The sequence below is a fragment of the Phaseolus vulgaris genome, chromosome 1 (assembly GCF_000499845.2).
Source record: "Phaseolus vulgaris cultivar G19833 chromosome 1, P. vulgaris v2.0, whole genome shotgun sequence".
NCBI lineage: Eukaryota > Viridiplantae > Streptophyta > Magnoliopsida > Fabales > Fabaceae > Phaseolus > Phaseolus vulgaris.
In genome coordinates this window covers 88,833-113,508 of record NC_023759.2, presented here as the reverse complement: position 1 = coordinate 113,508, position 24,676 = coordinate 88,833, and the positions used below count along the sequence as shown (strand labels likewise).

Here is a 24,676-nt window from a genome sequence, read left to right as displayed (position 1 = left end):
ATTCCAGCGAATAAACCAAACATGACCAACACAATCTAATCCTGATATTATGCAACATCTTCGGCCATGTTCCTTTACGGATGTTAGCCACCAGAAAAATTAAATTGCACAACAAGTTATTTAAAATGTTAAGAACTTGTATTCGAAGTAATTTACAGTCTACATAAAATCAATTCTTTAACCTAAACATAAGTTCTTTTCAAAAGATCAATTCTACACAAATTCAAACTAAATAGAACCTAAACCTCAATCATAAAGCTATAATTAGAAGAAAAGTAGCTCTACTTGAAGATGCACATGTGTCTATCTCTCGTCATAGTACTGTCCACTCTAGAGTCTAGCAACAATGATGTTATGTCAGGAAACATTCCATTTTGATGTCTGTGACATCAAGTTGCAAAATTTCAGCCCTGCATCCCAAAATTGATCCAATGCTGCAAAACCATAATAAATAAGGCACTTACCAATATGGTAACGTATTCAAGGCAGTTTCGAAGGAAGTAATACATTTATCACTTCCCATAAATTGAAAGTATGTCGTACCTAGGATGGGTGCGTCCAAGATCCCCATGAACAAATTCCTTGATATAGGTCCCAGCCTGTACAAGTATAAACATATTAGATCTTTCAGACTTTCAAGTAATTACTGATTACAGATTCCATTGTACATAATGAATAAGGGATGTTTAACATAATGTTAACTCGGATGTATCTCTAATTTAATTCAGTCACAAATTTTAAAACGGAAAGCCCATAACGGAGAGAAATACGGATTTTATATGTTTAACAAACGTGCACTAACAATTATTGGGAGTGAAACCTGAGGAGAATAGATCATGGTATGTCCTTCGCTTGTTTTATTGCACTCAAAAGACAGAAATGGTAGTTACATGGCCTATGTAATAAATCCTTTTACTTTCACCCATAAATAGTACTTATATTAGATTTTCTTGACAAATATTATTCATCATATTTTCACCATTAATTGCCAATAAAATGTAAAAAGTCTATGAAGCATGGAGCTGTAAAGTCAGAGGTGCTTAAACATAAAACCGTAACTTAAGTTCTGCTTAAAAAGTAGTTCAGCCACTTAAAAAGAGATAATATAAAATTACCTGAGTACATAGGTGCAAAAGAAAATATTGGGAACTTCCAGCAATTGCCTCTATTTTCATCCTAAGATTTGAGAAACAGTAAGGGATGGTGAAATTTCAGTTACGTGTCTGAATGCAGCATTTATATAGTAAACGTGGGATATAATCATTATATGGGAGAATCCTACCAATGAATAATCTTTTCCCGGTCTAAAGGACTGCGACGATGTAGCACCCTTATTGGGGTCCTCTGCAAAAGTTTCTGCTCAAATAAGAAAAAAATTGTGATTACCACATTCATAAATTAAAACAAAAAGCATGATTTATAATTGATAGATTGACCTAACAGGGGATGAATGACAGATCAATATTCGCACTACACATATGGATTCAATTGACATGGCTATAGAAGTACGAAATGGATAAATCAAAGGCTTAAAATGACAGATATACAATCAGGATGCGTTACAAAAATAGACGGACATGTCTTTGAGCTAGTCAGCCAAAGTCAAATGATGCAGATACTGAAAACAACACAGTTGATGCTTTTGTATGTATAAGTTAAACTTTTTTATACAAAATACATGTTTGATAGGAAGTAATACGCAACATAGAAGCTTACCAAATCCTTGTGTGAAGAAATACATTGAAAATCTTCATCCTTTAGAGGACGAGAAATCCACACTAAAGCAGCATATTGTTTCTACACAGTTTTAAGATTGTAATAGTTAGGATGCATATTTAGATAAAACAGTAGATGAATCAAAGCTATAAGACATCAACAAAGAAATAAAAGTAACTAGTTATTAAGAATAAAAATGAAAGACCTGCTTCTCTGCTTCACCTTCACGCATAAGGTCCCAGCCATCACTACCCACAAGTTTCAGATTTTTCACCCTAACCTACACAAACACATGATAAAATGAATTTAGTAATCATGAAATAAATAAAAGATAGAGATACACCACCAGTTCAGCTACAACATTACCAATTTCTTCTCCATGTTATTTATCTTTTTCTCTACATCTTTTACGAACAGTTCAGATGGGATATGTCGTGCATTTTGCACTTCAACAAGAAAGGGCCTGCCTGGACCCAACATTCGGACCTAGAACAGTTCCGTATCAGACAAGTTCATTCATCAATAAACTTTTTAAAAGGACAAAACTACAAATTTTTAGTACATCGATATCTTCTCTGCCTGCAGCATGAAACTTAAAACTATCACCTTGGCAGGATTGGAGGATGTTTCCACCAATTATTTCCTACAATGATTGTAAACATTGTTGTCACTTTTCACAATCAACATTAAAAGGAAACATAAAAGACAACAACTATTGCCAGGCAAAATAGACAGTACCTCAACCGATGCTTCTCCCATTCTTTCATCATCAATGATCCAGCATGTTTGACTCACATTCCGTGAATACTGCCATGAAAGTAAACACATAAATTTGAATTTGCACAAGAAATATTCACTCTTTGTCTATCATTACTTTGCAAATTACAGTTATATGATTACATCTAGAACAAACAAAGTAAATTATATTCCATTACATAAAGAATCTATTTTTTTGTGAGTTGATCAATTACAATACATAATTTATTTCAACTATATTTGAAAGTGCATAAAGTAAACTAACAGTTTAGATTAAGTATCACATAATTACCTCCACATGTTCAATATGTCTATCATGCCACATGACATATCAGAACATGTAAATTATAAGAGTGGCATTTGGATAAAAAAATGCAACGTTTATGATGTTTTAAAACATTGCTGGAGGAAGAAACATGTATGCTAAAGAACATTGATTCATGTAATGACTTCAGAAAGTTAGTCCAAATGTCCAACTAGAAAGATTGGGGGAGGATAACAAATTCATTACCTTCAGATATCTTCCACCAAAATATAAAGGCGTCCTGTAGCAAAAGAAAGCAAAATGGCAAGGCTCATTTGGCTTAAAAGAAAGGAAAGCCAAGTTAGCAATAGAGTCATATATAATCTCAATAGAGAAATAGACAATGAAGGCAAAGTAAGCAACCTTTTTTCTACTATAAAGCAAAACAAAAAATAATTCTCATTGTGAACCCACCATGAAAATCAACAAGGATTTATGATACACACACATAAATTTAAGAGACTGCATTCTGACAAATCTGCAATATATTTAGTCATAAAAAAGGAGGGTGATCGCAAATTACCTTTTCTAGCAGGAATTCACCGCAGTCAGAGAAATCATTTTCAAGTGAATTGCTAAAAGGTCTTTCTCCATCAATATTGGACTCACCTATAAAATATTAAAATAAAAATCAAATGGTATACCAGTGCAAGAGAAGACCATTTTATTAACATATAAGAATACTCATGAATTCATTGGTTTGTACTTTGTTCTGAATACTGAAACAGTCACACTGAAAAGCACAATACTGTATGCAATCAGAGAAAATAACAGCTCAATTTAATGATCACAGTTTCTTCATAAAAAGACCAATGAAAATACAAGACACAGGATCATTAATAAACTTGGGCATGCCTATTTTTCTTCTCTTGCAAGTCTGGGCACTATCTGACCCTTTCTGATCCCCCTTTGATGCTTTAGGGTGAGTGTAAGTCAAACGAATGCGGAAATCGCCCATACTCGATTTACATTCCTGCAAAAATAAATTTCTGTAAAGAGTCACTAGAAAACAAAATGGACCAAAACATAAACATCTTGACTGATACGAAAAAATGACTGACCAGAAGATTTTCAAGAGGATATATTAGAGAAAACTTTAAGGCATCCTTTGTAGATATGCATCCAGTATGCAAGTTTTCCTGGAACCAAGGTTGGGACCCGAATTTGGTTTTCATATATGAGCTACAAAAATTAAACAAATAGAAGACACTCCTATGAATATTAAACGCATAAGATATACATAAACCTAACAAAATAACAGTAATAAGGAGGAATAGAGAAACACAAATACAAAATAAAAAGAAGTAAAATGTAAAGAAGCTTTGTTACCGAAGAGAGTTATCATTGTGGAGAATGATTGGTGGGATGGAAACTTCAAGGGAGAAGGTATTGAACTGATAGGCGTGTCGTTTAACCGTGTCAGCAATGAGAAGTGGGAGGTTGTGATTTTGAAGGAGCGTTTGGGTGTCGTCTGAATAACACGTGAACTGCAGAATCCCGAAGCAAAGTGTGCAAAGTTGATGTGTGGTGGGGGAGAGAGAAGAGAGGGAAGGAGGAGAAGCATAGACGCGGCCATGGAGGCCGAAGAGGCGAAAGATGCAACGCGCACATACCTGTGATGTGATGTGAAATAGCATTCAGCAGAAGAGAAACAAGAGAATGAAGATGAATTAGAAAAACTGACCCCTTCCGACAACAACTCCTTCACAGCGTCGGAGGGCAAAGCCTGCACCGATTCCGATTCCGATTCCAATTTGTGTTCTTCTTCTTCACCACTCAAACGCTTTACGGTTTCCTCCTGCTTCTGCTCCTCCATTGCTGATAACCTACTCACCTCACTCTACACGCACTGCGCGGGTTTCCCTATTTTTCGATTTTATTTCTTCAGATTTTTAAATTAACTTCCTTTTCTTATTTTGCTTCCTTTTATTTATATTTTGTTCCCAACACATTCTTCCTATCTTTTTATATTTTGTTTTCAAATAAACAGTTAATTAATTTTATTTATATTTATATTCAGATTCAAAAATCTTTTTCGAATGTTCAGTTTATGAAGCGAATTAAACAAGCCTAGTAATCAACAAATTAAAGGTTAAAATTTAAAAGGAATAAACCACCAGATTGATAAAAGCTAAATTATACATTTTTTTTTCTCATTTTAATTCTTATATGTAATTTTTTTGGTCTTTCTGTTTTTTTTTTGCGCTTTTAATCTCCAAATTTTTTAAAAATATATATAATTTTTTTCTAATCCTCAATTATTTATATATATATATATCTTTTTATTTTTTACATTTAAATTAATTAATTGATTTCTTGATGGAGTGTAATTTCTGCCAGTATGAATATTGCCTTTGTAATCAGTGGCTACTAATGCTAATTTAGTTTGAGAAAATGCTTATTTTCACGATCATGAATATATCAGTCTCTTCCAATGGTATCGATAGGTAATATCTTGGTTTGAACACTTAATATTGAAGTTCTGTGTTTGGAGAGGTAAAATCTAAAGGAACTACCAATGATGAATGAATTACACTTGCCAAGAGCTAAATGCCAACATTCATATGCAATACAAACAGTAAAAATAGAATATTGTTTCTTTTTTTTTTCTGGAAAAGAATTAACATGACCTCGAGCTGGGGTCACTTTTGGCTTAAATCATACCATGAATTACGGAAACTAATAAATACAAAAATCAGAAGCAGAAAAGTAAACTGCTTTTGATATTGATTGAAAGGATTTGGCAGCTCAAAGGGGTCGAGTGTGTCTGCCACTTGCTCTGCCACAAAGCAGAGCATTCTTTGGAACAGGATATTCATCTCTGATTGAGGTTGATGTTGTGTAAACGCGCATATAAAACTGTTGGCCGAGGTATTGGCGTGCCCAAAATTCAGATCTCAAGTTCCACATTCCCACGTTGTCAAGCGGAATATAGATAGCGGTCCATGACTTGGGATATACCTGCATTGCACCAACAACCACATTATCAATCATTTTGATTACCAAATACTGCATTGTTAAGACGGAATGCGTGTCATTCGCACCTGAGTGGTGCACCGCGAAACTGCATCTCGAAGATTGTACTGGTTCTTGCTAGCAGCCGTCCACTGTCCTCCATCCATACTACGCATACACACAATACAAACGTTTCACAAAGTAAGAATTTGACCAAGCACATGAATAATGGATGACGAGCGATGACTCACCCAACCACAAAGAAAGAGTAGCCATCGAGATGGTAGCTCTGAATTACGTCTTCGTCGTTTTGGAAGACAATCTCCACAAATGTTCTGTAGTCGGTTTGCATAACGGATGTGTCAAGGTAAATGCCGCCACCGGTGGGCCTGTCGGAAATGGTTCCAACACGGAAAACACCAGGGATTTTGAAGTAGTCGGCGAGCTTAAGAGGAGTGTCGGGAGCAACGTAAGACACACTGTTGATTCCGTATCTCTGCTTGCCATTTATTATACCTGCTGAACTCGACAGTATGATGGTCCTCGTGGTGTTTATCAGACCGTAGTGATAGGATCCTTGCGGGTTCGGCCTAGGTCCACTTGCTGTCAGGTTGGTCCTGAAACAACCATTTAAGTTTCATGGTTCAGTTCAGAGCGCATACACAAAAGCAATGAATTTGATAGAAAAAAAGGTACCTGATGGAGCGGGCCTGGTTCAGAGACCAATCAATCTGGATGGTGGGTCCACCGGGGGGTGGGCCTGAGACCGGGCCAGCGGAGTTGGCGTAGCGAAGAATGGCGGTGGAGGTGAGGACTGTGGAGGTAAATCGAGAGGAGACGACGATGTAATAGTCCTGACCAGGTTGATCCGCAGTGACCAGAACAGAGTAAGACTGACCCACATGCACGTCAAGAGATGAGTACGTTGTTTGAACCGTGTGGGTTCCTTCCACTTCTACCAGCTTCAATTTGTGGTTTTGTATGCGGAAATTCAGGGAATTTTCCAACCCCACATTCGATATTCTCAGCCTGTACGTCTTTCCTGCGTGTGCCCCCAACATACAAAATCATTTATTTCCCTCGTTACTCACTCTCACTTAGGTTATGTTATGTACAACTTTGTTTTTCCTTCAACGATGATCTTAATCATGAATAAGACAAAAGTGCTCATGCAATGCAGATATGAGATGAGCAAAGCTAATTGGGTCATCAGCATTTTACTTGGCAAATAATTAAGGAGAAAGAAGAGAAGGTTCATTGATACCTTGTTCCACATTGAAAGATGCTCCGTTAGAGCCACGACCATTGATGAGGATTCCATCAGGGAAAGGCAACTTACTACCTCTATCAAGAATAGCCTGCAAATCCTGTTAAAATAATATAAACAGAAGGGTCACCATTTATCCAATTCCTCGTTCATATCATATTTCAAACAACAACAGAAAAGTTGCATATAATAAGGTAAGGAATTTAACATTTTTTTTTTTAATTTAACCAAGATGGTGATTTGTTTAAGAGACAGTTAGTTGCATGTGTGAATAATGCATGGAGAAAATTAGTTGGGGTTTGACTTGAAGGCAGAAAGGCAGCTGCGTGAGAATTGACAGGCATGTGTTGGTTGTGGAATATTATTGGAAGAACGTGGAAGGAAGAGAGAGGAGAGAAAAGTGATGTTTTTTGTGATATTACCGTGTGGTTGAACTTGTACCAATCTCCGATGAGAACAGTGTAATCACCGGCGGGATCGTCGAAAGGGACAGGAATTCTGGGTCTGCTCAGAATCCTGAGACCTCCAAATCCACCGGCAGCTTTGTGGAATGCCAGAGACGGGAAGTAGTAGAAGCTTCCAATTTGATCCTTCACCTGAAGTATGTATGTGAAGTTCCCTCCTGGTGGAATGGGACATGTTGTTCCCCACACCCCGTCTTCGAACGAGTTCCTTCTCTGCTGCACCCCGTTCCTGTGTTTTCCAACATTACTTTATTTTACTACATCAAAGTACATTAAAAAAACATCCAAATAATAATGGGAGACGTTGGAACAGAGATTTCTTTTTTGATGCAGTTGATGTTAAAAAAGTAAAGTTCTCTGTTTTCGGTGGCAGAAAGTGATGATCCATTCCATCACAATCTCCAGCAGAGAACAGCAAAGCATGAATAAAGTAGATGGGCCCACACTATAATTATTGGCTTCTTGGCTAAGCAATTACAGAAAATCAAACTCAGAATCATACACTATTTCGTCTTCTTCATTTCCCCGATTTGGAAAACCAAACGCACTTATATGGAATAATCACTTCATATTTGCCATATAATCACGTATATATTTTGCCCTTTCGGTGCCAACATAAAAAAAAATCCTATTTCTATCCCACCGATCATTTTCTTTTAACTCAAATCAACTTACTCTGAAAATAATGATCCACGGAGTTCTTTTTTTCAATGGATTTAATTTTTATAACTTAATTATTTGACGCCATCTTAGCAATTATACATATCAAATTTAATGCTCCAGTCAAGTACTTGTATAGGTCATGTTTACTTATATTATAAAGAACATACAGTATATGTTAAATTAAATAAATTTAATTTCTAAAACGTTTATATAGACTTGATTTAATTAAATGGAATTTCTAATTGCACAATCTAGATGATTGAAATTGAATATACATCGGAAATCAATTTCACAAGTATTAATTCGTAGACTTAATATATTTAATAAAAAACAAATTTAATAGTTAGATCATTGAGATTTAAGATATATAACAAAAATAAATCTCGTGCGTATCTGAAATCATTCATCTTGGTAACGTTATGTATGATAAACTAGTAAGCTAATCTGAATTAAAAGTAGTTGTGTAGTAGTTAAGTCTATAAATATTTACAAAGTCTTCATATGTAATAAAAAAACTTGAAATATTTTAAATTAAATGAGTTCAATTCAACATGTATTATGAATTTAAAAAAAAATATATACAGGTAAATGTTAGTTGTGACATCATATAAGTATGTGTATGTCTAGTTCATCGAAAAACCAAAATGTAGTGTTAAAGCATGGAAGAGTTAGCTTAATGGAATTTAATATATATATATATATATATATATATATAGAAAAGGAGAAATGAATAAAAAATAATAATAAATAGAAATAGAGGAGATGTGGATGCATGCACCCGTGAAGAGAGAAGGGTAGAAGTTTTTGAGTTGGTGTGAGAGTGAAGAAACATAAAAATGGGAAGATAATAAGTTTTGAGAGTACCAGGATAGGAGAAAGGGTTGGTCTAAGCTGTTGAAGACATTGATGATGAGGTTGTCGTTTGTAACAGAATGAATGTCTGGACCTGGGAATTGACCGTTGATAAGTATTCCCTGTATGTGTGGGTGATATATATATATATGAATGAGATCCTCAAACACGAACACGAACACACGAACACGAACACGACAGAAGTATATGTATGAAGAGAGAAGAAGAAGAACCTGTTGGCGAACACCAAGTGGATAAATGTCTCCGTATGTAACATTCCAGTTGAAGAACCTGTAGGGATCTTCAGCGACAGCAGCGACGGCGAAGAGAGAAAGACAAAGGAGAGCCGCCACGGTGAGCGACATCTTCGCTCTATGCCTCCTCTGCTGTATGAATGAACACAGAGAGAGATTTGAGAGAGATTTGAGAGAGATTGAGGGAGAGAGAGAGATAAGAAAGTAAAGAGGAGTGGAGAGAGTGGCATACAAAAATCACATTTAAACTCAAGTGAGAGAGAGAAGAAGCGTGGCGTCTCTCAAATCAGTGTAGCCGTAAAGGGTAAAATCAAAAAAAGAGGAAAAGTTGGTAGCACACGCTAATATTATTCTTTCTTTCTTTTCTCTACCACCATCAACACCTACTTGTAAAACTTCACTTTTTTTTTATATGAGACACAAGAGTTTAAAAAATTGAAAAGTGTGAAGAAAAATGAAAAAAGATTGCTGAAAGGCATCAAGTGTGTTCTAAAAATGGTGATAGATAATTAAATTAGTTAAATTGGATAGGTGTCGGTGGCGGGTCCTAGGATGCGCAGAACATTTGAATGATGTGTTGTTCTGTAGTGTACCCCAACCCACATGGGGCTTAGTAATTGCTTTTATTTTCACCTCCAACACACCTTCACGTGACAACTAATTTTATAACCAATGTGATTCCATTCTCCTTCTTCAACTCCTTAACCACTCTCAATTTTTCAATCACCAAAACACAACATGTACTTTTCACATTAGCTACATCTAAAAACATGCATAACTAAAACCTTCTTTCATCAATCAACCTTGTTACACTATTTTGTTTTTTAAATTTCCTTGCCCACAAATAAAATATGCGCACCCTTCAAAGTCAAATACACACACTGTTTCCTCGATTGTTGTGTTCTTCGAATCTTCTTTAGACACCTAATGTGTTGCCAGATGTGCAACTAACTTAAATTACTAGCCACTGCTCACTACACATTTTCCTTCCCCTTTCCACTTCCACACCACTTCCAATTTTGAAGGGTAGTTTGCTGGACTCAAAATAATGGAACAATGTAGTTACAAATATGCTTCTATTATGTTAAGTAAAAGAATGAGCCTAAACAAAACCATGGGAAATTCTGCATGAATTTTAGTGGCTGCTTATTAGCTGTTTAAAACCACTACAAACATATTTTCACCTGTAACAAACAACTTTTTTTTTACCAAAATCGATTAACAATGATTTTATTTTTCTAATTCTCTCTTGTTTTTTTTCCTGTATTCATTTTAAAACACATACACACCATTTTCTTTATCTTATTTTCTTCCATGTGGAAGGTGGCAAAGACAGATATAAAGAAGAAGGATGAGATTGAAAAGGGGAAGAGAGAACATTTTGATTTAAACAAATATCGTTTACTTCTTATCCTTTCTCCGCTACAGTGTGTGTGTCTGTGGGTTGAGATTTGAATGCACATGTCTGGTTTGTGTGAGCCAAGTATATTATGAGAAATTAAGAATAGCTCAATCTGTCTTTTAGTGAGTAGGTCATGTACTGCAAAATAAGGTACTGTACACTGCAGAGAAGGTATCACATGCCAACTATAGCACCACCAAAATTAAAATATTATTTTTCCATAGAATTTTATTTTCACCAAAACAACCCTTTTGTAACCTATTCAAATATTTTAAAATAAATAACACTAGTTGAGAAAAAAATGCAGTTACAAGTGCTAAGTGTCTATGGAGGTGATGGAGAAAGTTCTACATTTTGCTTGTCTTTGCTTTCTTCGGTGTGTGTCATTATCCAGCAATGTTCTCTTCCATTCTCTATGTGATTCTGTGAAGTCGGAACACAGATTGTTGCTAAAACATCATCTTGTGATTTGGGATATTAGTCCTTTTAAATGCCTTTTTGAGACATAAAAGTTAATATATTCTTACTTTTATTTATTTTTCCTATGACGATAGTCCGGTGAAAATATTAGTTACAAAGATTTGCAATAAATTTTTTATTCATCACCATTAAAGCTGAAAGCAAGGTTCGTTTGTGTGTAAAATTGTTTGATTTCTTTCCTAGGTGATTACTCATCCGTTTGACATGAAATTTGTCGCGTTTTGTCCCAAATTCAGTAGAGATTCTTACCTGCAATTTCATGAAAAAACTATTTCGGAAGATTTTTTCAGAAATTTTGTGCAAACCAAGACTATTATTCTCTAACGAACCTTGTGAAATTTTGCCCTGCTTTCTGCAATTTTATTCCGAATCTGTATTGCGTTGAAAAAATTCACACAAGTACTTTCATATGTTGTTTGCACACAGGTAAGGCCGCAGGTCCATAGACAAATCACAAAAAGAAGATATGGGGAGGAAAAGCCAGGACGTTTTGTTTTTGGAAAACCAGTTTCGTTCACTCTCGGTCTGGGACTAACTGCACCTTAGTCCTTGGGTATTTTGGTCTGAAATTTTTACATTGTATCTACTGAATTTTGGCTGAGATTTGAGCCCCAACTTCGTCCCACAAGATATGCAATCAATTTTTTATTCGTCACTCGCAGGACGGAAAGGAAGGTTCGTTTGTGTGTGAAACTGTTTGATTTCTTTCCTAGGTGAATACTCATCCGTTTGACCTGAAATTTGTCGCGTTTTGTCCCAAATTCAGTGGAGATTCTTACCTGGAATTTCGGGAAAAAACTATTTCGGGTGAATTTTTCAGAAATTTTGTAAAAACCAAGGCTATCTTCTACCGAAACTTGTGAAATTTCGTCCTACTTTGTGCAATTTTAATCTGGGTCCGTATTGCGTTGAAAAAATTAACACAAGTACTTTCATATGTTGTTTGCACCCAGGTAAGGAGGCAGGTCCATAGACAAATCACAAAAAGAAGATACGGGGAGGAAAAGCCAGGACGTTTTGTTTTCGGAAAACCAGTTTCGTTCACCTTCAGTCTGGGACTTACTGCGCCTTACGCCTTGGGTATTTTGGTCTGAAATTTTTACCGGACATTCGTCATTGTGTCTACTGAGTTTTTGCTGAGATTTGGGCCCCAAATTTGTCCCACAAGATTCGCAACAATTTTTTTATTCATCACTGCTAGGGCTGGAAAGAAGGTTCGTTTGTGTGTGAAACTGTTTGATTTCTTTCCTAGGTGAATACTCATCCGTTTGACCTGAAATTGTCGCGTTTTGTCCCAAATTCAGTGGAGGTTCTAATATGCAATTTAGGGAAAAAACTATTTCGGGTGAATTTTTCAGAAATTTTTTAAAAACCAAGGCTATCCTCTACCGAAACTTGTGAAATTTCGCCCTACTTTCTGCAATTTTATTCTAGGTCTGTATTGCGTTGAAAAAAATTCACACATGTACTTTCATATGTTGTTTTCAACCAGGTAAGGAGGCAGGTCCATAGACAAATCACAAAAAGAAGATACGGGGAGGAAAAGCCAGGACGTTTTGTTTTCGGAAAACCAGTTTCGTTCACTCTTGGTCTGGGACTTACTGCGCCTTACTCCTTTGTATTTTGGTCTGAAACTTTTACCGGACATTCGTCATTGTGTCTACTGAGTTTTGGCTGAGATTTGAGCCCCAAATTCGTCCCACAAGATTCACAATAAATTTTTTATTCATCACTGCCAGGGCTGAAAGGAAGGTTCGTTTGTGTGTGAAACTGTTCGATTTCTTTCATAGGTGAATACTCATCTGTTTGACCTGAAATTTGTCGCGTTTTGTCCCAATTTCAGTGGAGATTCCTATCTGGCATTTCGGGAATAAACTATTTCGGGTGAATTTTTCAGAAATTTTGTAAAAACCAAGGCTATCCTCTATTGAAACTTGTGAAATTTCGCCCTACTTTCTGCAATTTTATTCTGGGTCCCTATTGCGCTGAAAAAATTCACACAAGTACTTTCATATGTTGTTTGCACCCAGGTAAGGAGGCAGGTCCAGAGACAAATCACAAAAAGAAGTTACGGGGAGGAAAAGCCAGGACGTTTTGTTTTCGGAAAACCAGTATCGTTCACTCTCGGTCTGGGACTTACTGCGCGTTACTCCTTGGGTATTTTGGTCTGAAATTTTTACCGGACATTCGTCATTGTGTCTACTGAGTTTTGGCTGAGATTTGAGCCCCATATTCGTCCCACAAGATTCGCAATAAATCTTTTATTCATCACTACCAGGGCTGAAAGGAAGATTCGTCTGTGGGTGAAACTGTTTGATTTCTTTTCTAGGTGAATACTCATCCGTTTGACCTGAAATTTGTCGCGTTTTGTCCCAAATTCAGTGGAGATTCTTACCTGTAATTTAGGGAAAAAACTATTTCGGGTGAATTTTTCAAAAATTTTGTAAAAACCAAGGCTATCCTCTACAGAAAATTGTGAAATTTCGCCCTACTTTCTGCAATTTTATTCTCGGTCCGTATTGGGTTGAAAAAATACAACAAGTACTTTATATGTTGTTTGCACCTAGGTAAGGAGGCACGTCCAGAGACAAATCACAAAAAGAAGATACGGGGAGGAAAAGCAAGGACGTTTTGTTTTCGAAAAACCAGTTTCGTTCACTCTCGGTCTGGGACTTAGTGCACCTTACTCCTTGGGTATTTTGGTCTGAAATTTTTACCGGACATTCGTCATTTTGTCTACTGAGTTTTGGCTGAGATTTGAGCCCCATATTCGTCCCACAAAATTCGCAATAAATCTTTTATTCATCACTGCCAGGGCTGAAAGGAAGATTCGTCTGTGGGTGAAACTGTTTGATTTCTTTCCTAGGTGAATACTCATCCGTTTGACCTGAAATTTGTCGCGTTTTGTCCCAAATTCAGTGGAGATTCTTAACTGTAATTTAGGGAAAAAACAATTTCGGGTGAATTTTTCAGAAATTTTGTAAAAACCAAGGCGACTACCGAAACTCTTGAAATTTCGTCCTACTTTCTGCAATTTTATTCTAGGTCCGTATTGCGTTGAAAAAAATTCACACATGTACTTTCATATGTTGTTTTCAACCAGGTAAGGAGGCAGGTCCATAGACAAATCACAAAAAGAAGATACGGGTAGGAAAAGCCAGGACGTTTTGTTTTCGGAAAACCAGTTTCGTTCACTCTTGGTCTGGGACTTACTGCGCCTTACTCCTTTGGTATTTTGGTCTGAAACTTTTACCGGACATTCGTCATTGTGTCTACTGAGTTTTGGCTGAGATTTGAGCCCCAAATTCGTCCCACAAGATTCGCAATAAATTTTTTATTCATCACTGTCAGGGCTGAAAGGAAGGTTCGTTTGTGTGTGAAACTGTTTGATTTCTTTCCAAGGTGAATACTCATCCGTTTGACCTGAAATTTGTCGCGTTTTGTCCCAATTTCAGTGGAGATTCCTACCTGGAATTTCGGGAATAAACTATTTCGGGTGAATTTTTCAGAAATTTTGTAAAAACCAAGACTATCCTCTATTGAAACTTGTGAACTTTCGCCCTACTTTCTACAATTTTATTTTGGGTCCGTATTGCGTTGAAAAAATTCACACAAGTACTTTCATATGTTGTTTGCACCCAGGTAAGAAGGCAGGTCCAGAGACAAATCACAAAAAGAAGATATGGGGAGGAAAAGCCAGGACGTTTTGTTTTCGGAAAACCAGTTTCGTTCACTCTCAGTCTGGGACTTACTGCGCCTTACTCCTTGGGTATTTTGGTTTGAAATTTTTACCGGACATTCGTCATTGTGTCTACTGCGTTTTGGCTGAGATTTGAGCCCCAAATTCGTCCCACAAGATTCGCAATAAATTTTTTATTCATCACTGCCAGGGCTGAAAGGAAGGTTCGTTTGTGTGTGAAACTGTTTGATTTCTTTCCTAGGTGAATACTCATCCGTTTGACCTGAAATTTGTCGCGTTTTGTCCCAAATTCAGTGGAGATTCTTACCTGGAATTTCGGGAAAAAACTATTTCGGGTGAATTTTTCAGAAATTTTGTAAAAACCGAGGCTATCATCTACCGAAACTTGTGAAATTTCGTCATACTTTCTGCAAGTTTATTCTGGGTCCGTATTGCGTTCAAAAATTCACACAAGTACTTTCATATGTTGTTTGCACCCAGGTAAGGAGGCAGGTCCATAGACAAATCACAAAAAGAAGATACGGGGAGGAAAAGCCAGGACGTTTTGTTTTTGGAAAACCAGTTTCGTTCACCCTCGGTCTGGGACTTACTGCGCCTTACTCCTTGGGTATTTTGGTCTGAAATTTTTACCGGACATTCGTCATTGTGTCTACTCAGTTTTGGCTGAGATTTGAGCCTCAAATTCATCCCACAAGATTCGCAATAAATTTTTTATTCATCACTGCCAGGGCTGAAAGGAAGGTTCGTTTGTGTGTGAAACTGTTTGATTTCTTTCCTAGGTGAATACTCATCCGTTTGACCTGAAATTTGTCGCGTTTTGTCCCAAATTCAGTGGAGATTCTTACCTGGAATTTTGGGAAAAAACTATTTCGGGTGAATTTTTCAGAAATTTTGTAAAAACCAAGGCTATCCTCTACCGAAACTTGTGAAATTTCGTCATACTTTCTGCAATTTTATTCTGGGTCCGTATTGCGTTGAAAAATTCACACAAGTACTTTCATATGTTGTTTGCACACAGGTAAGGAGGCAGGTCCATAGACAAATCACAAAAAGAAGATACGGGGAGGAAAAGCCAGGACGTTTTGTTTTCGGAAAACCAGTTTCGTTCACCCTCGGTCTGGGACTTACTGCGCGTTACTCCTTGGGTATTTTGGTCTAAAATTTTTACCGGACATTCGTCATTGTGTCTACTGAGTTTTGGCTGAGATTTGAGCCCCAAATTCATCCCACGAGATTCGCAATAAATTTTTTATTCATCACTGCCAGGGCTGAAAGGAATGTTCGTTTGTGTGTGAAACTGTTTGATTTCTTTCCTAGCTGAATACTCATCCGTTTGACCTGAAATTTGTCGCGTTTTGTCCCAAATTCAGTGGAGATTCTTACCTGGAATTTTGTTGAAAAACTATTTCGGGTGAATTTTTCCGAAATTTTGTAAAAACCAAGGCTATCCTCAACCGAAACTTGTGAAATTTCGTTCTACTTTCTGCAATATTATTCTGGGTCCGTATTGCGTTGAAAAAATTCACACTAGTACTTTCATATGTTGTTTGCACCCAGGTAAGGAGGCAGGTCCATGGACAAATCACAAAAAGAAGATACGGGGAGGAAAAGCCAGGACGTTTTGTTTTCGGAAAACCAGATTCGTTCACCCTCGGTCTGGGACTTACTGCGCCTTACTCCTTGGGTATTTTGGTCTGAAATTTATACCGGACATTCGTCATTGTGTCTACTAAGTTTTAGCATATATTTGAGCCCCAAATTCGTCCCACAAGTTTCGCAATAAATTTTTTATTGATCAGTGTCAGGGCTGAAAGGAAGGTTCGTTTGTGTGTGAAACTGTTTGATTTCTTTCCTAGCTGAATACTCATCCGTTTGACCTGAAATTTGTCGCGTTTTGTCCCAAATTCAGTGGAGATTCTTACCTGGAATTTCGGGAAAAAACTATTTCGGGTGAATTTTTCAGAAATTTTGTAAAAACCAAGGCTATCCTTTACCGAAACTTTTGAAATTTCGCCCTACTTTCTGCAATTTTATTCTGGGTCCGTATTGCGTTGAAAAAATTCACACAAGTACTTTCATATGTTGTTTGCACCCAGGTAAGGAGGCAGGTCCATAGACAAATCACAAAAAGAAGATACGGGAAGGAAAAGCCAGGACGTTTTGTTTTCAGAATACTGCGCCTTACTCTTAGGGTATTTTGGTCTGAAATTTTTACCGGACATTCGTCATTGTGTCTACTGATTTTTGGCTGAGACTTGAGCCCCAAATTCGTCCCACAAGATTCGCAATAAATTTTTTATTGATCAGTGCCAGGGCTGAAAGGAAGGTTCGTTTGTGTGTGAAACTGTTTGATTTCTTTCCTAGGTGAATACTCAACCGTTTGACCTGAAATTTGTCTCGTTTTGTCCCAAATTCAATGGTGATTCTTACCTGGAATTTTGGGAAAAAACTATTTCGGGTGAATTTTTCAGAAATTTTGTGAAAACCAAGGCTATCCTCTACCGAAACTTGTGAAATTTCGTCCTACTTTCTGCATTTTTATTCTGGGTCCGTACTGCGTTGAAAAATTCCCACAAGTACTTTTATATGTTGTTTGCACCCAGGTAAGGAGGCAGGTCCATAGACAAATCACAAAAAGAAGATACGGGGAGGGAAAACCAAGACGTTTTGTTTTCGGAAAACCAGTTTCGTTCACCCTCGGTCTGGGACTTACTGCGCCTTACTCCTTTGGTATTTTGGTCTGAAATTTTTACCGGACATTCGTCATTGTGTCTACTCAGTTTTGGCTGAGATTTGACCCTCAAATTCATCCCACAAGATTCGCAATAAATTTTTTATTCATCATTGCCAGGGCTGAAAGGAAGGTTCGTTTGTGTGTGAAACTGTTTGATTTCTTTCCTAGCTGATTACTCATCCGTTTGACCTGAAATTTGTCGCGTTTTGTCCCAAATTCAGTGGTGATTCTTACCTGGAATTTTAGGGAAAAACTATTTCGGGTGAATTTTTCAGAAATTTTGTAAAAACCAAGGCTATCCACTACCGAAACTTGTGAAATTTCGTCATACTTTCTGCAATTTTATTCTGGGTCCGTATTGCGTTGAAAAAATACAACAAGTACTTTCATATGTTGTTTGCACCCAGGTAAGGAGGCAGGTCCATAGAAAAATCACAAAAAGAAAATACGGGGAGGAAAAGCCAAGACGTTTTGTTTTCGGAAAACCAGTTTCGTTCACCCTCGGTCTGGGACTTACTGCGCCTTACTCCTTGGGTATTTTGGTCTGAAATTTTTACCGGACATTCGTCATTGTGTCTACTCAGTTTTGGCTGAGATTTGAGCCCCAAATTCGTCCCACAAGATTCGCAATAAATTTTTTATTCATCACTGCCACGGCTGAAAGGAATGTTCGTTTATGTGTGAAACTGTTTGATTTCTTTCCTAGGTGAATACTCATCCGTTTGATCTGAAATTTGTCGCGTTTTGTCCCAAATTCATTGGAGATTCTTACCTGGAATTTCAAGAAAAAACTATTTCGGGTGAATTTTTCAGACATTTTGTAAAAACCAAGGCTATCCTCTACCGAAACTTGTGAAATTTCGTCCTACTTTGTGCAATTTTAATCTGGGTCCGTATTGCGTTGAAAAAATTAACACAAGTACTTTCATATGTTGTTTGCACCCAGGTAAGGAGGCAGGTCCATAGACAAATCACAAAAGGAAGATACGGGGAGGAAAAGCCAGGACGTTTTATTTTCGGAAAACCAGTTTCGTTCACCCTTGGTCTGGGTTTTACTGCGCTTTACTCCTTGGGTATTTTGGTCTGAAATTTTTACCGGACATTCGTCATTGTGTCTACTGAGTTTTGGCTGAGATTTGAGCCCCAAATTCGTCCCACAAGATTCGCAATAAATTTTTTATTCATCACTGCCAGGGCTGAAAGGAAGGTTCGTTTGTGTGTGAAACTGTTTGATTTCTTCCCTAGCTGAATACTCATCCTTTTGACCTGAAATTTGTCGCGTTTTGTCCCAAATTCAGTGGAGATTCTTACCTGGAATTCTGTTGAAACACTATTTCAAGTGAATTTTTCAAAAATTTTGTAAAAACCAAGGCTATCCTCTACCGAAACTTCTGAAATTTCGTCCTAGTTTCTGCAATTTTATTCTGGGTCCGTATTGCGTTGAAAAAATTCACACAAGTACTTTCATATGTTGTTTGCACCCAGGTAAGGAGGCAGGTCCATAGACAAATCACAAAAAGAAGATACGGGGAGGAAAAGCCAGGACGTTTTGTTTTCAGAAAACCAGTTTCGTTCACCTTCGGTCTGGGACTTACTGCGCCTTCCTCCTTGGGTATTTTGGTCTGAAATTTTTACCGGACATTCCTCATTGTGTCTACTCAGTTTTAGCTGAGATTTGAGCCCCAAAATCGTCCCACAAGATTCGCAATAAATTTTTATTCATCACTGCCAGGGCTGAAAGGAAGGTTCGTTTGTGTGTGAAACTGTTTGATTTCTTTCCTAGCTGAATACTCAACCGTTTGACCTGAAATTTATCTCGTTTTGTCCCAAATTCAATGGTGATTCTTACCTGGAATTTCGGGAAAAAACTATTTCAGGTGAATTTTTCAGAAATTTTGTAAAAACCAAGGCTATCCTCTACCGAAACTTGTGAAATTTCGTCCTACTTTCTGCAATTTTATTCTGGGTCCGTATTGCGTTGAAAAAATTCACACAAGTACTTTCATATGTTGTTTGCACCCAGGTAAGGAGGCAGGTCCATAGACAAATCACAAAAAGAAGATACGGGGAGGAAAAGCCAGGACGTTTTGTTTTCGGAAAACCAGTTTCGTTCACCCTCGGTCTGGGACTTACTGCGCCTTACTCTTAGGGTATTTTGGTCTGAAATTTTTACCGGACATTCGTCATTGTGTCTACTGATTTTTGGCTGAGACTTGAGCCCCAAATTCGTCCCACAAGATTCGCAATAAATTTTTTATTGATCAGTGCCAGGGCTGAAAGGAAGGTTCGTTTGTGTGTGAAACTGTTTGATTTCTTTCCTAGCTGAATACTCATCCGTTTGACCTGAAATTTGTCACGTTTTGTCCCAAATTCAATGGTGATTCTTACCTGGAATTTTGGGAAAAAACTATTTCGGGTGAATTTTTCAGAAATTTTGTGAAAACCAAGGCTATCCTCTACCGAAACTTGTGAAATTTCGTCCTACTTTCTGCATTTTTATTCTGGGTCCGTACTGCGTTGAAAAATTCCCACAAGTACTTTTATATGTTGTTTGCACCCAGGTAAGGAGGCAGGTCCATAGACAAATCACAAAAAGAAGATACGGGGAGGGAAAACCAAGACGTTTTGTTTTCGGAAAACCAGTTTCGTTCACCCTCGGTCTGGGACTTACTGCGCCTTACTCCTTTGGTATTTTGGTCTGAAATTTTTACCGGACATTCGTCATTGTGTCTACTCAGTTTTGGCTGAGATTTGACCCTCAAATTCATCCCACAAGATTCGCAATAAATTTTTTATTCATCACTGCCAGGGCTGAAAGGAAGGTTCGTTTGTGTGTGAAACTGTTTGATTTCTTTCCTAGCTGATTACTCATCCGTTTGACCTGAAATTTGTCGCGTTTTGTCCCAAATTCAGTGGTGATTCTTACCTGGAATTTTAGGGAAAAACTATTTCGGGTGAATTTTTCAGAAATTTTGTAAAAACCAAGGCTATCCACTACCGAAACTTGTGAAATTTCGTCATACTTTCTGCAATTTTATTCTGGGTCCGTATTGCGTTGAAAAAATACAACAAGTACTTTCATATGTTGTTTGCACCCAGGTAAGGAGGCAGGTCCATAGAAAAATCACAAAAAGAAAATACGGGGAGGAAAAGCCAGGACGTTTTGTTTTCGGAAAACCAGTTTCGTTCACCCTCGGTCTGGGACTTACTGCGCCTTACTCCTTGGGTATTTTGGTCTGAAATTTTTACCGGACATTCGTCATTGTGTCTACTCAGTTTTGGCTGAGATTTGAGCCCCAAATTCGTCCCACAAGATTCGCAATAAATTTTTTATTCATCACTGCCACGGCTGAAAGGAATGTTCGTTTATGTGTGAAACTGTTTGATTTCTTTCCTAGTTGAATACTCATCCGTTTGATCTGAAATTTGTCGCGTTTTGTCCCAAATTCATTGGAGATTCTTACCTGGAATTTCAAGAAAAAACTATTTCGGGTGAATTTTTCAGACATTTTGTAAAAACCAAGGCTATCCTCTACCGAAACTTGTGAAATTTCGTCCTACTTTGTGCAATTTTAATCTGGGTCCGTATTGCGTTGAAAAAATTAACACAAGTACTTTCATATGTTGTTTGCACCCAGGTAAGGAGGCAGGTCCATAGACAAATCACAAAAGGAAGATACGGGGAGGAAAAGCCAGGACGTTTTATTTTCGGAAAACCAGTTTCGTTCACCCTTGGTCTGGGTTTTACTGCGCTTTACTCCTTGGGTATTTTGGTCTGAAATTTTTACCGGACATTCGTCATTGTGTCTACTGAGTTTTGGCTGAGATTTGAGCCCCAAATTCGTCCCACAAGATTCGCAATAAATTTTTTATTCATCACTGCCAGGGCTGAAAGGAAGGTTCGTTTGTGTGTGAAACTGTTTGATTTCTTCCCTAGCTGAATACTCATCCTTTTGACCTGAAATTTGTCGCGTTTTGTCCCAAATTCAGTGGAGATTCTTACCTGGAATTCTGTTGAAACACTATTTCAAGTGAATTTTTCAAAAATTTTGTAAAAACCAAGGCTATCCTCTACCGAAACTTCTGAAATTTCGTCCTAGTTTCTGCAATTTTATTCTGGGTCCGTATTGCGTTGAAAAAATTCACACAAGTACTTTCATATGTTGTTTGCACCCAGGTAAGGAGGCAGGTCCATAGACAAATCACAAAAAGAAGATACGGGGAGGAAAAGCCAGGACGTTTTGTTTTCAGAAAACCAGTTTCGTTCACCTTCGGTCTGGGACTTACTGCGCCTTCCTCCTTGGGTATTTTGGTCTGAAATTTTTACCGGACATTCCTCATTGTGTCTACTCAGTTTTAGCTGAGATTTGAGCCCCAAAATCGTCCCACAAGATTCGCAATAAATTTTTTATTCATCACTGCCAGGGCTGAAAGGAAGGTTCGTTTGTGTGTGAAACTGTTTGATTTCTTTCCTAGCTGAATACTCAACCGTTTGACCTGAAATTTATCTCGTTTTGTCCCAAATTCAATGGTGATTCTTACCTGGAATTTCGGGAAAAAACTATTTCAGGTGAATTTTTCAGAAATTTTGTAAAAACCAAGGCTATCCTCTACCGAAACTTGTGAAATTTCGTCCTACTTTCTGCAATTTTATTCTGGGTCCGTATTGCGTTGAAAAAATTCACACAAGTACTTTCATATGTTGTTTGCACCCAGGTAAGGAGGCAGGTCCATAGACAAATCACAAAAAGAAGATACGGGGAGGAAAAGCCAGGACGTTTTGTTTTCGGAAAACCAGTTTCGTTCACCCTCGGTCTGGGACTTACTGCGCCTTACTCTTAGGGTATTTTGGTCTGAAATTTTTACCGGACATTCGTCATTGTGTCTACTGATTTTTGGCTGAGACTTGAGCCCCAAATTCGTCCCACAAGATTCGCAATAAATTTTTTATTGATCAGTGTCAGGGCTGAAAGGAAGGTTCGTTTGTGTGTGAAACTGTTTGATTTCTTTCCTAGCTGAATACTCATCCGTTTGACCTGAAATTTGTCACGTTTTGTCCCAAATTCAATGGTGATTCTTACCTGGAATTTTGGGAAAAAACTATTTCGGGTGAATTTTTCAGAAATTTTGTGAAAACCAAGGCTATCCCTCTACCGAAACTTGTGAAATTTCGTCCTACTTTCTGCATTTTTATTCTGGGTCCGTACTGCGTTGAAAAATTCCCACAAGTACTTTTATATGTTGTTTGCACCCAGGTAAGGAGGCAGGTCCATAGACAAATCACAAAAAGAAGATACGGGGAGGATAAGCCAGGACGTTTTGTTTTCGGAAAACCAGTTTCGTTCACGCTCGGTCTGGGACTTACTGCGCCTTACTCCTTGGGTATTTTGGTCTGAAATTTTTACCGAACATTCGTCATTGTGTCTACTCAGTTTTGGCTGAGATTTGAGCCCCAAATTCCTCCCACATGATTCGCAATAAATTTTTTATTCATCACTGCGAGGGCTGAAAGGAAGGTTCGTTTGTGTGTGAAACTGTTTGACTTCTTTCCTAGGTGAATACTCATCCGTTTGACCTGAAATTTGTCGCGTTTTGTCCCAAATTCAGTGGAGATTCTTACCTGGAATTTCGGGAAAAAACTATTTCGGGTGAATTTTTCAGAAATTTTGTAAAAACCAGGGCTTATCCTCTACCGAAACTTTTGAAATTTCGCCCTACTTTCTGCAATTTTAATCTCGGTCCGTATTGCGTTGAAAAAATTCACACAAGTACTTTCATATGTTGTTTGCACCCAGGTAAGGAGGCAGGTCCATAGACAAATCACAAAAAGAAGATACGGGTAGGAAAAGCCAGGACGTTTTGTTTTCGGAAAACCAGTTTCGTTCACCTTCGGTCTGGGTCTTACTGCGCCTTACTCCTTGGGTATTTTGGTCTGAAATTTTTACCGGACATTCGTCATTGTGTCTACTCAGTTTTAGCTGAGATTTGAGCCCCAAAATCGTCCCACAAGATTCGCAATAAATTTTTTATTCATCACTGCCAGGGCTGAAAGGAAGGTTCGTTTGTGTGTGAAACTGTTTGATTTCTTTCCTAGGTGAATACTCATCCGTTTGACCTGAAATTTGTCGCGTTTTGTCCCAAATTCAGTGGTGATTCTTACCTGGAATTCCGGGAAAAAACTATTTCAGGTGAATTTTTCTGAAATTTTGTAAAAACCAAGACTATCCTTTACCGAAACTTGTGAAATTTCGTCCTACTTTCTGCAATTTTATTCTGGGTCCGTATTGCGTTGAAAAAATTCACACAAGTACTTTCATATGTTGTTTGCACCCAGGTAAGGAGGCAGGTCCATAGACAAATCACAAAAAGAAGATACGGGGAGGAAAAGTCAGGACGTTTTGTTTTCGGAAAACCAGTTTCGTTCACCCTCGGTCTGGGACTTACTGCGCCTTACTCTTAGGGTATTTTGGTCTGAAATTTTTACCGGACATTCGTCATTGTGTCTACTGAGTTTTGGCTGAGACTTGAGCCCCAAATTCGTCCCACAAGATTCGGAATAAATTTTTTATTGATCAGTGCCAGGACTGAAAGGAAGGTTTGTTTGTGTGTGAAACTGTTTGATTTCTTTCCTAGGTGAATACTCATCAGGTTGACCTGAAATTTGTCGCGTTTTGTCCCAAATTCAGTGGAGATTCTTACCTGGAATTTTGGGAAAAAACTATTTCGGGTGGATTTTTCAGAAATTTTGTAAAAACCAAGGCTATCTATCCTCTACCGAAACTTGTGAAATTTCGTCCTACTTTATGCAATTTTATTCTGGATCTGTATTGTGTTGAAGAAATTCACAAGTACTTTCATATGTTGTTTTCATCCAGGTAAGGAGGGACGTCGATAAACAAATCACAAAAAGGAGATATTAGGAAGAAAGTCAGAACGTTTTATTTTCAAGAAAATCGATTTTGTTCAGTCTGTGACTTACTTTATCATTTGAAAATAGAACTTTGGTACCTTTTTGGTATTTTATTTTTGAACATGCCTCCTTAGTTGGATTCAAAGTATGAAAGAACTGTGATTTTTTTTTTTATTTTTCAACGTAATATAAACTCTGGAAAAAATTGCAGAAACTATG

At 37.6% G+C, this 24,676-nt stretch overlaps 2 protein-coding genes across 4 annotated transcripts; both read right to left on the bottom strand.

The window, feature by feature from the left end:
• Positions 1–116: 116 nt before the first annotated feature.
• LOC137816291 (uncharacterized) lies at positions 117–4,677 on the bottom strand. Its single transcript, XM_068619379.1, has 15 exons — positions 4,461–4,677; positions 4,106–4,389; positions 3,838–3,958; positions 3,632–3,749; positions 3,300–3,385; positions 2,984–3,055; positions 2,455–2,523; positions 2,279–2,359; positions 2,083–2,202; positions 1,922–1,996; positions 1,717–1,797; positions 1,283–1,356; positions 1,116–1,176; positions 544–599; positions 117–434 (listed from the first exon to the last, which is right to left on the bottom strand). Exons 1-15 carry the CDS (start codon positions 4,590–4,592, stop codon positions 353–355), a joined length of 1,512 nt encoding a protein of 503 aa, XP_068475480.1. The 5' UTR covers positions 4,593–4,677; the 3' UTR covers positions 117–352.
• A 603-nt stretch (positions 4,678–5,280) lies between these two features.
• LOC137816290 (L-ascorbate oxidase homolog) lies at positions 5,281–9,722 on the bottom strand. Of its 3 annotated transcripts, none has more exons than XM_068619377.1 (9): positions 9,464–9,722; positions 9,211–9,363; positions 8,990–9,099; positions 7,421–7,691; positions 6,996–7,098; positions 6,428–6,773; positions 5,983–6,348; positions 5,821–5,899; positions 5,281–5,737 (listed from the first exon to the last, which is right to left on the bottom strand). In XM_068619377.1, the coding sequence occupies exons 2-9, from the start codon at positions 9,340–9,342 to the stop codon at positions 5,525–5,527; spliced, it is 1,620 nt and encodes a 539-aa protein (XP_068475478.1). In that variant the 5' UTR covers positions 9,343–9,363; positions 9,464–9,722; the 3' UTR covers positions 5,281–5,524. The 3 variants fall into 3 exon arrangements, with proteins under 3 accessions (XP_068475478.1, XP_068475479.1, XP_068475477.1); XM_068619378.1 differs by having other exon boundaries at positions 9,473–9,711; XM_068619376.1 differs by lacking the exon at positions 9,464–9,722 and having other exon boundaries at positions 9,211–9,442.
• Positions 9,723–24,676: the final 14,954 nt, after the last annotated feature.

Excerpts from the sequence above, each read along its gene's own strand:
- LOC137816291 (XM_068619379.1), bottom strand. The coding sequence starts at position 4,592 with ATGGAGGAGCAGAAGCAGGAGGAAACCGTAAAGCGTTTGAGTGGTGAA. Across the intron at positions 1,357-1,716 it reads TTTCTTCACACAAGGATTTG|AAACTTTTGCAGAGGACCCC; the intron begins GTAAGCTTCTAT and ends TTATTTGAGCAG. Across the intron at positions 1,177-1,282 it reads CGGGAAAAGATTATTCATTG|GATGAAAATAGAGGCAATTG; the intron begins GTAGGATTCTCC and ends CTCAAATCTTAG.
- LOC137816290 (XM_068619377.1), bottom strand. The coding sequence starts at position 9,342 with ATGTCGCTCACCGTGGCGGCTCTCCTTTGTCTTTCTCTCTTCGCCGTC. Across the intron at positions 9,100-9,210 it reads CACTTGGTGTTCGCCAACAG|GGAATACTTATCAACGGTCA; the intron begins GTTCTTCTTCTT and ends CCACACATACAG. Across the intron at positions 6,774-6,995 it reads ATCTTTCAATGTGGAACAAG|GAAAGACGTACAGGCTGAGA; the intron begins GTATCAATGAAC and ends GGGCACACGCAG.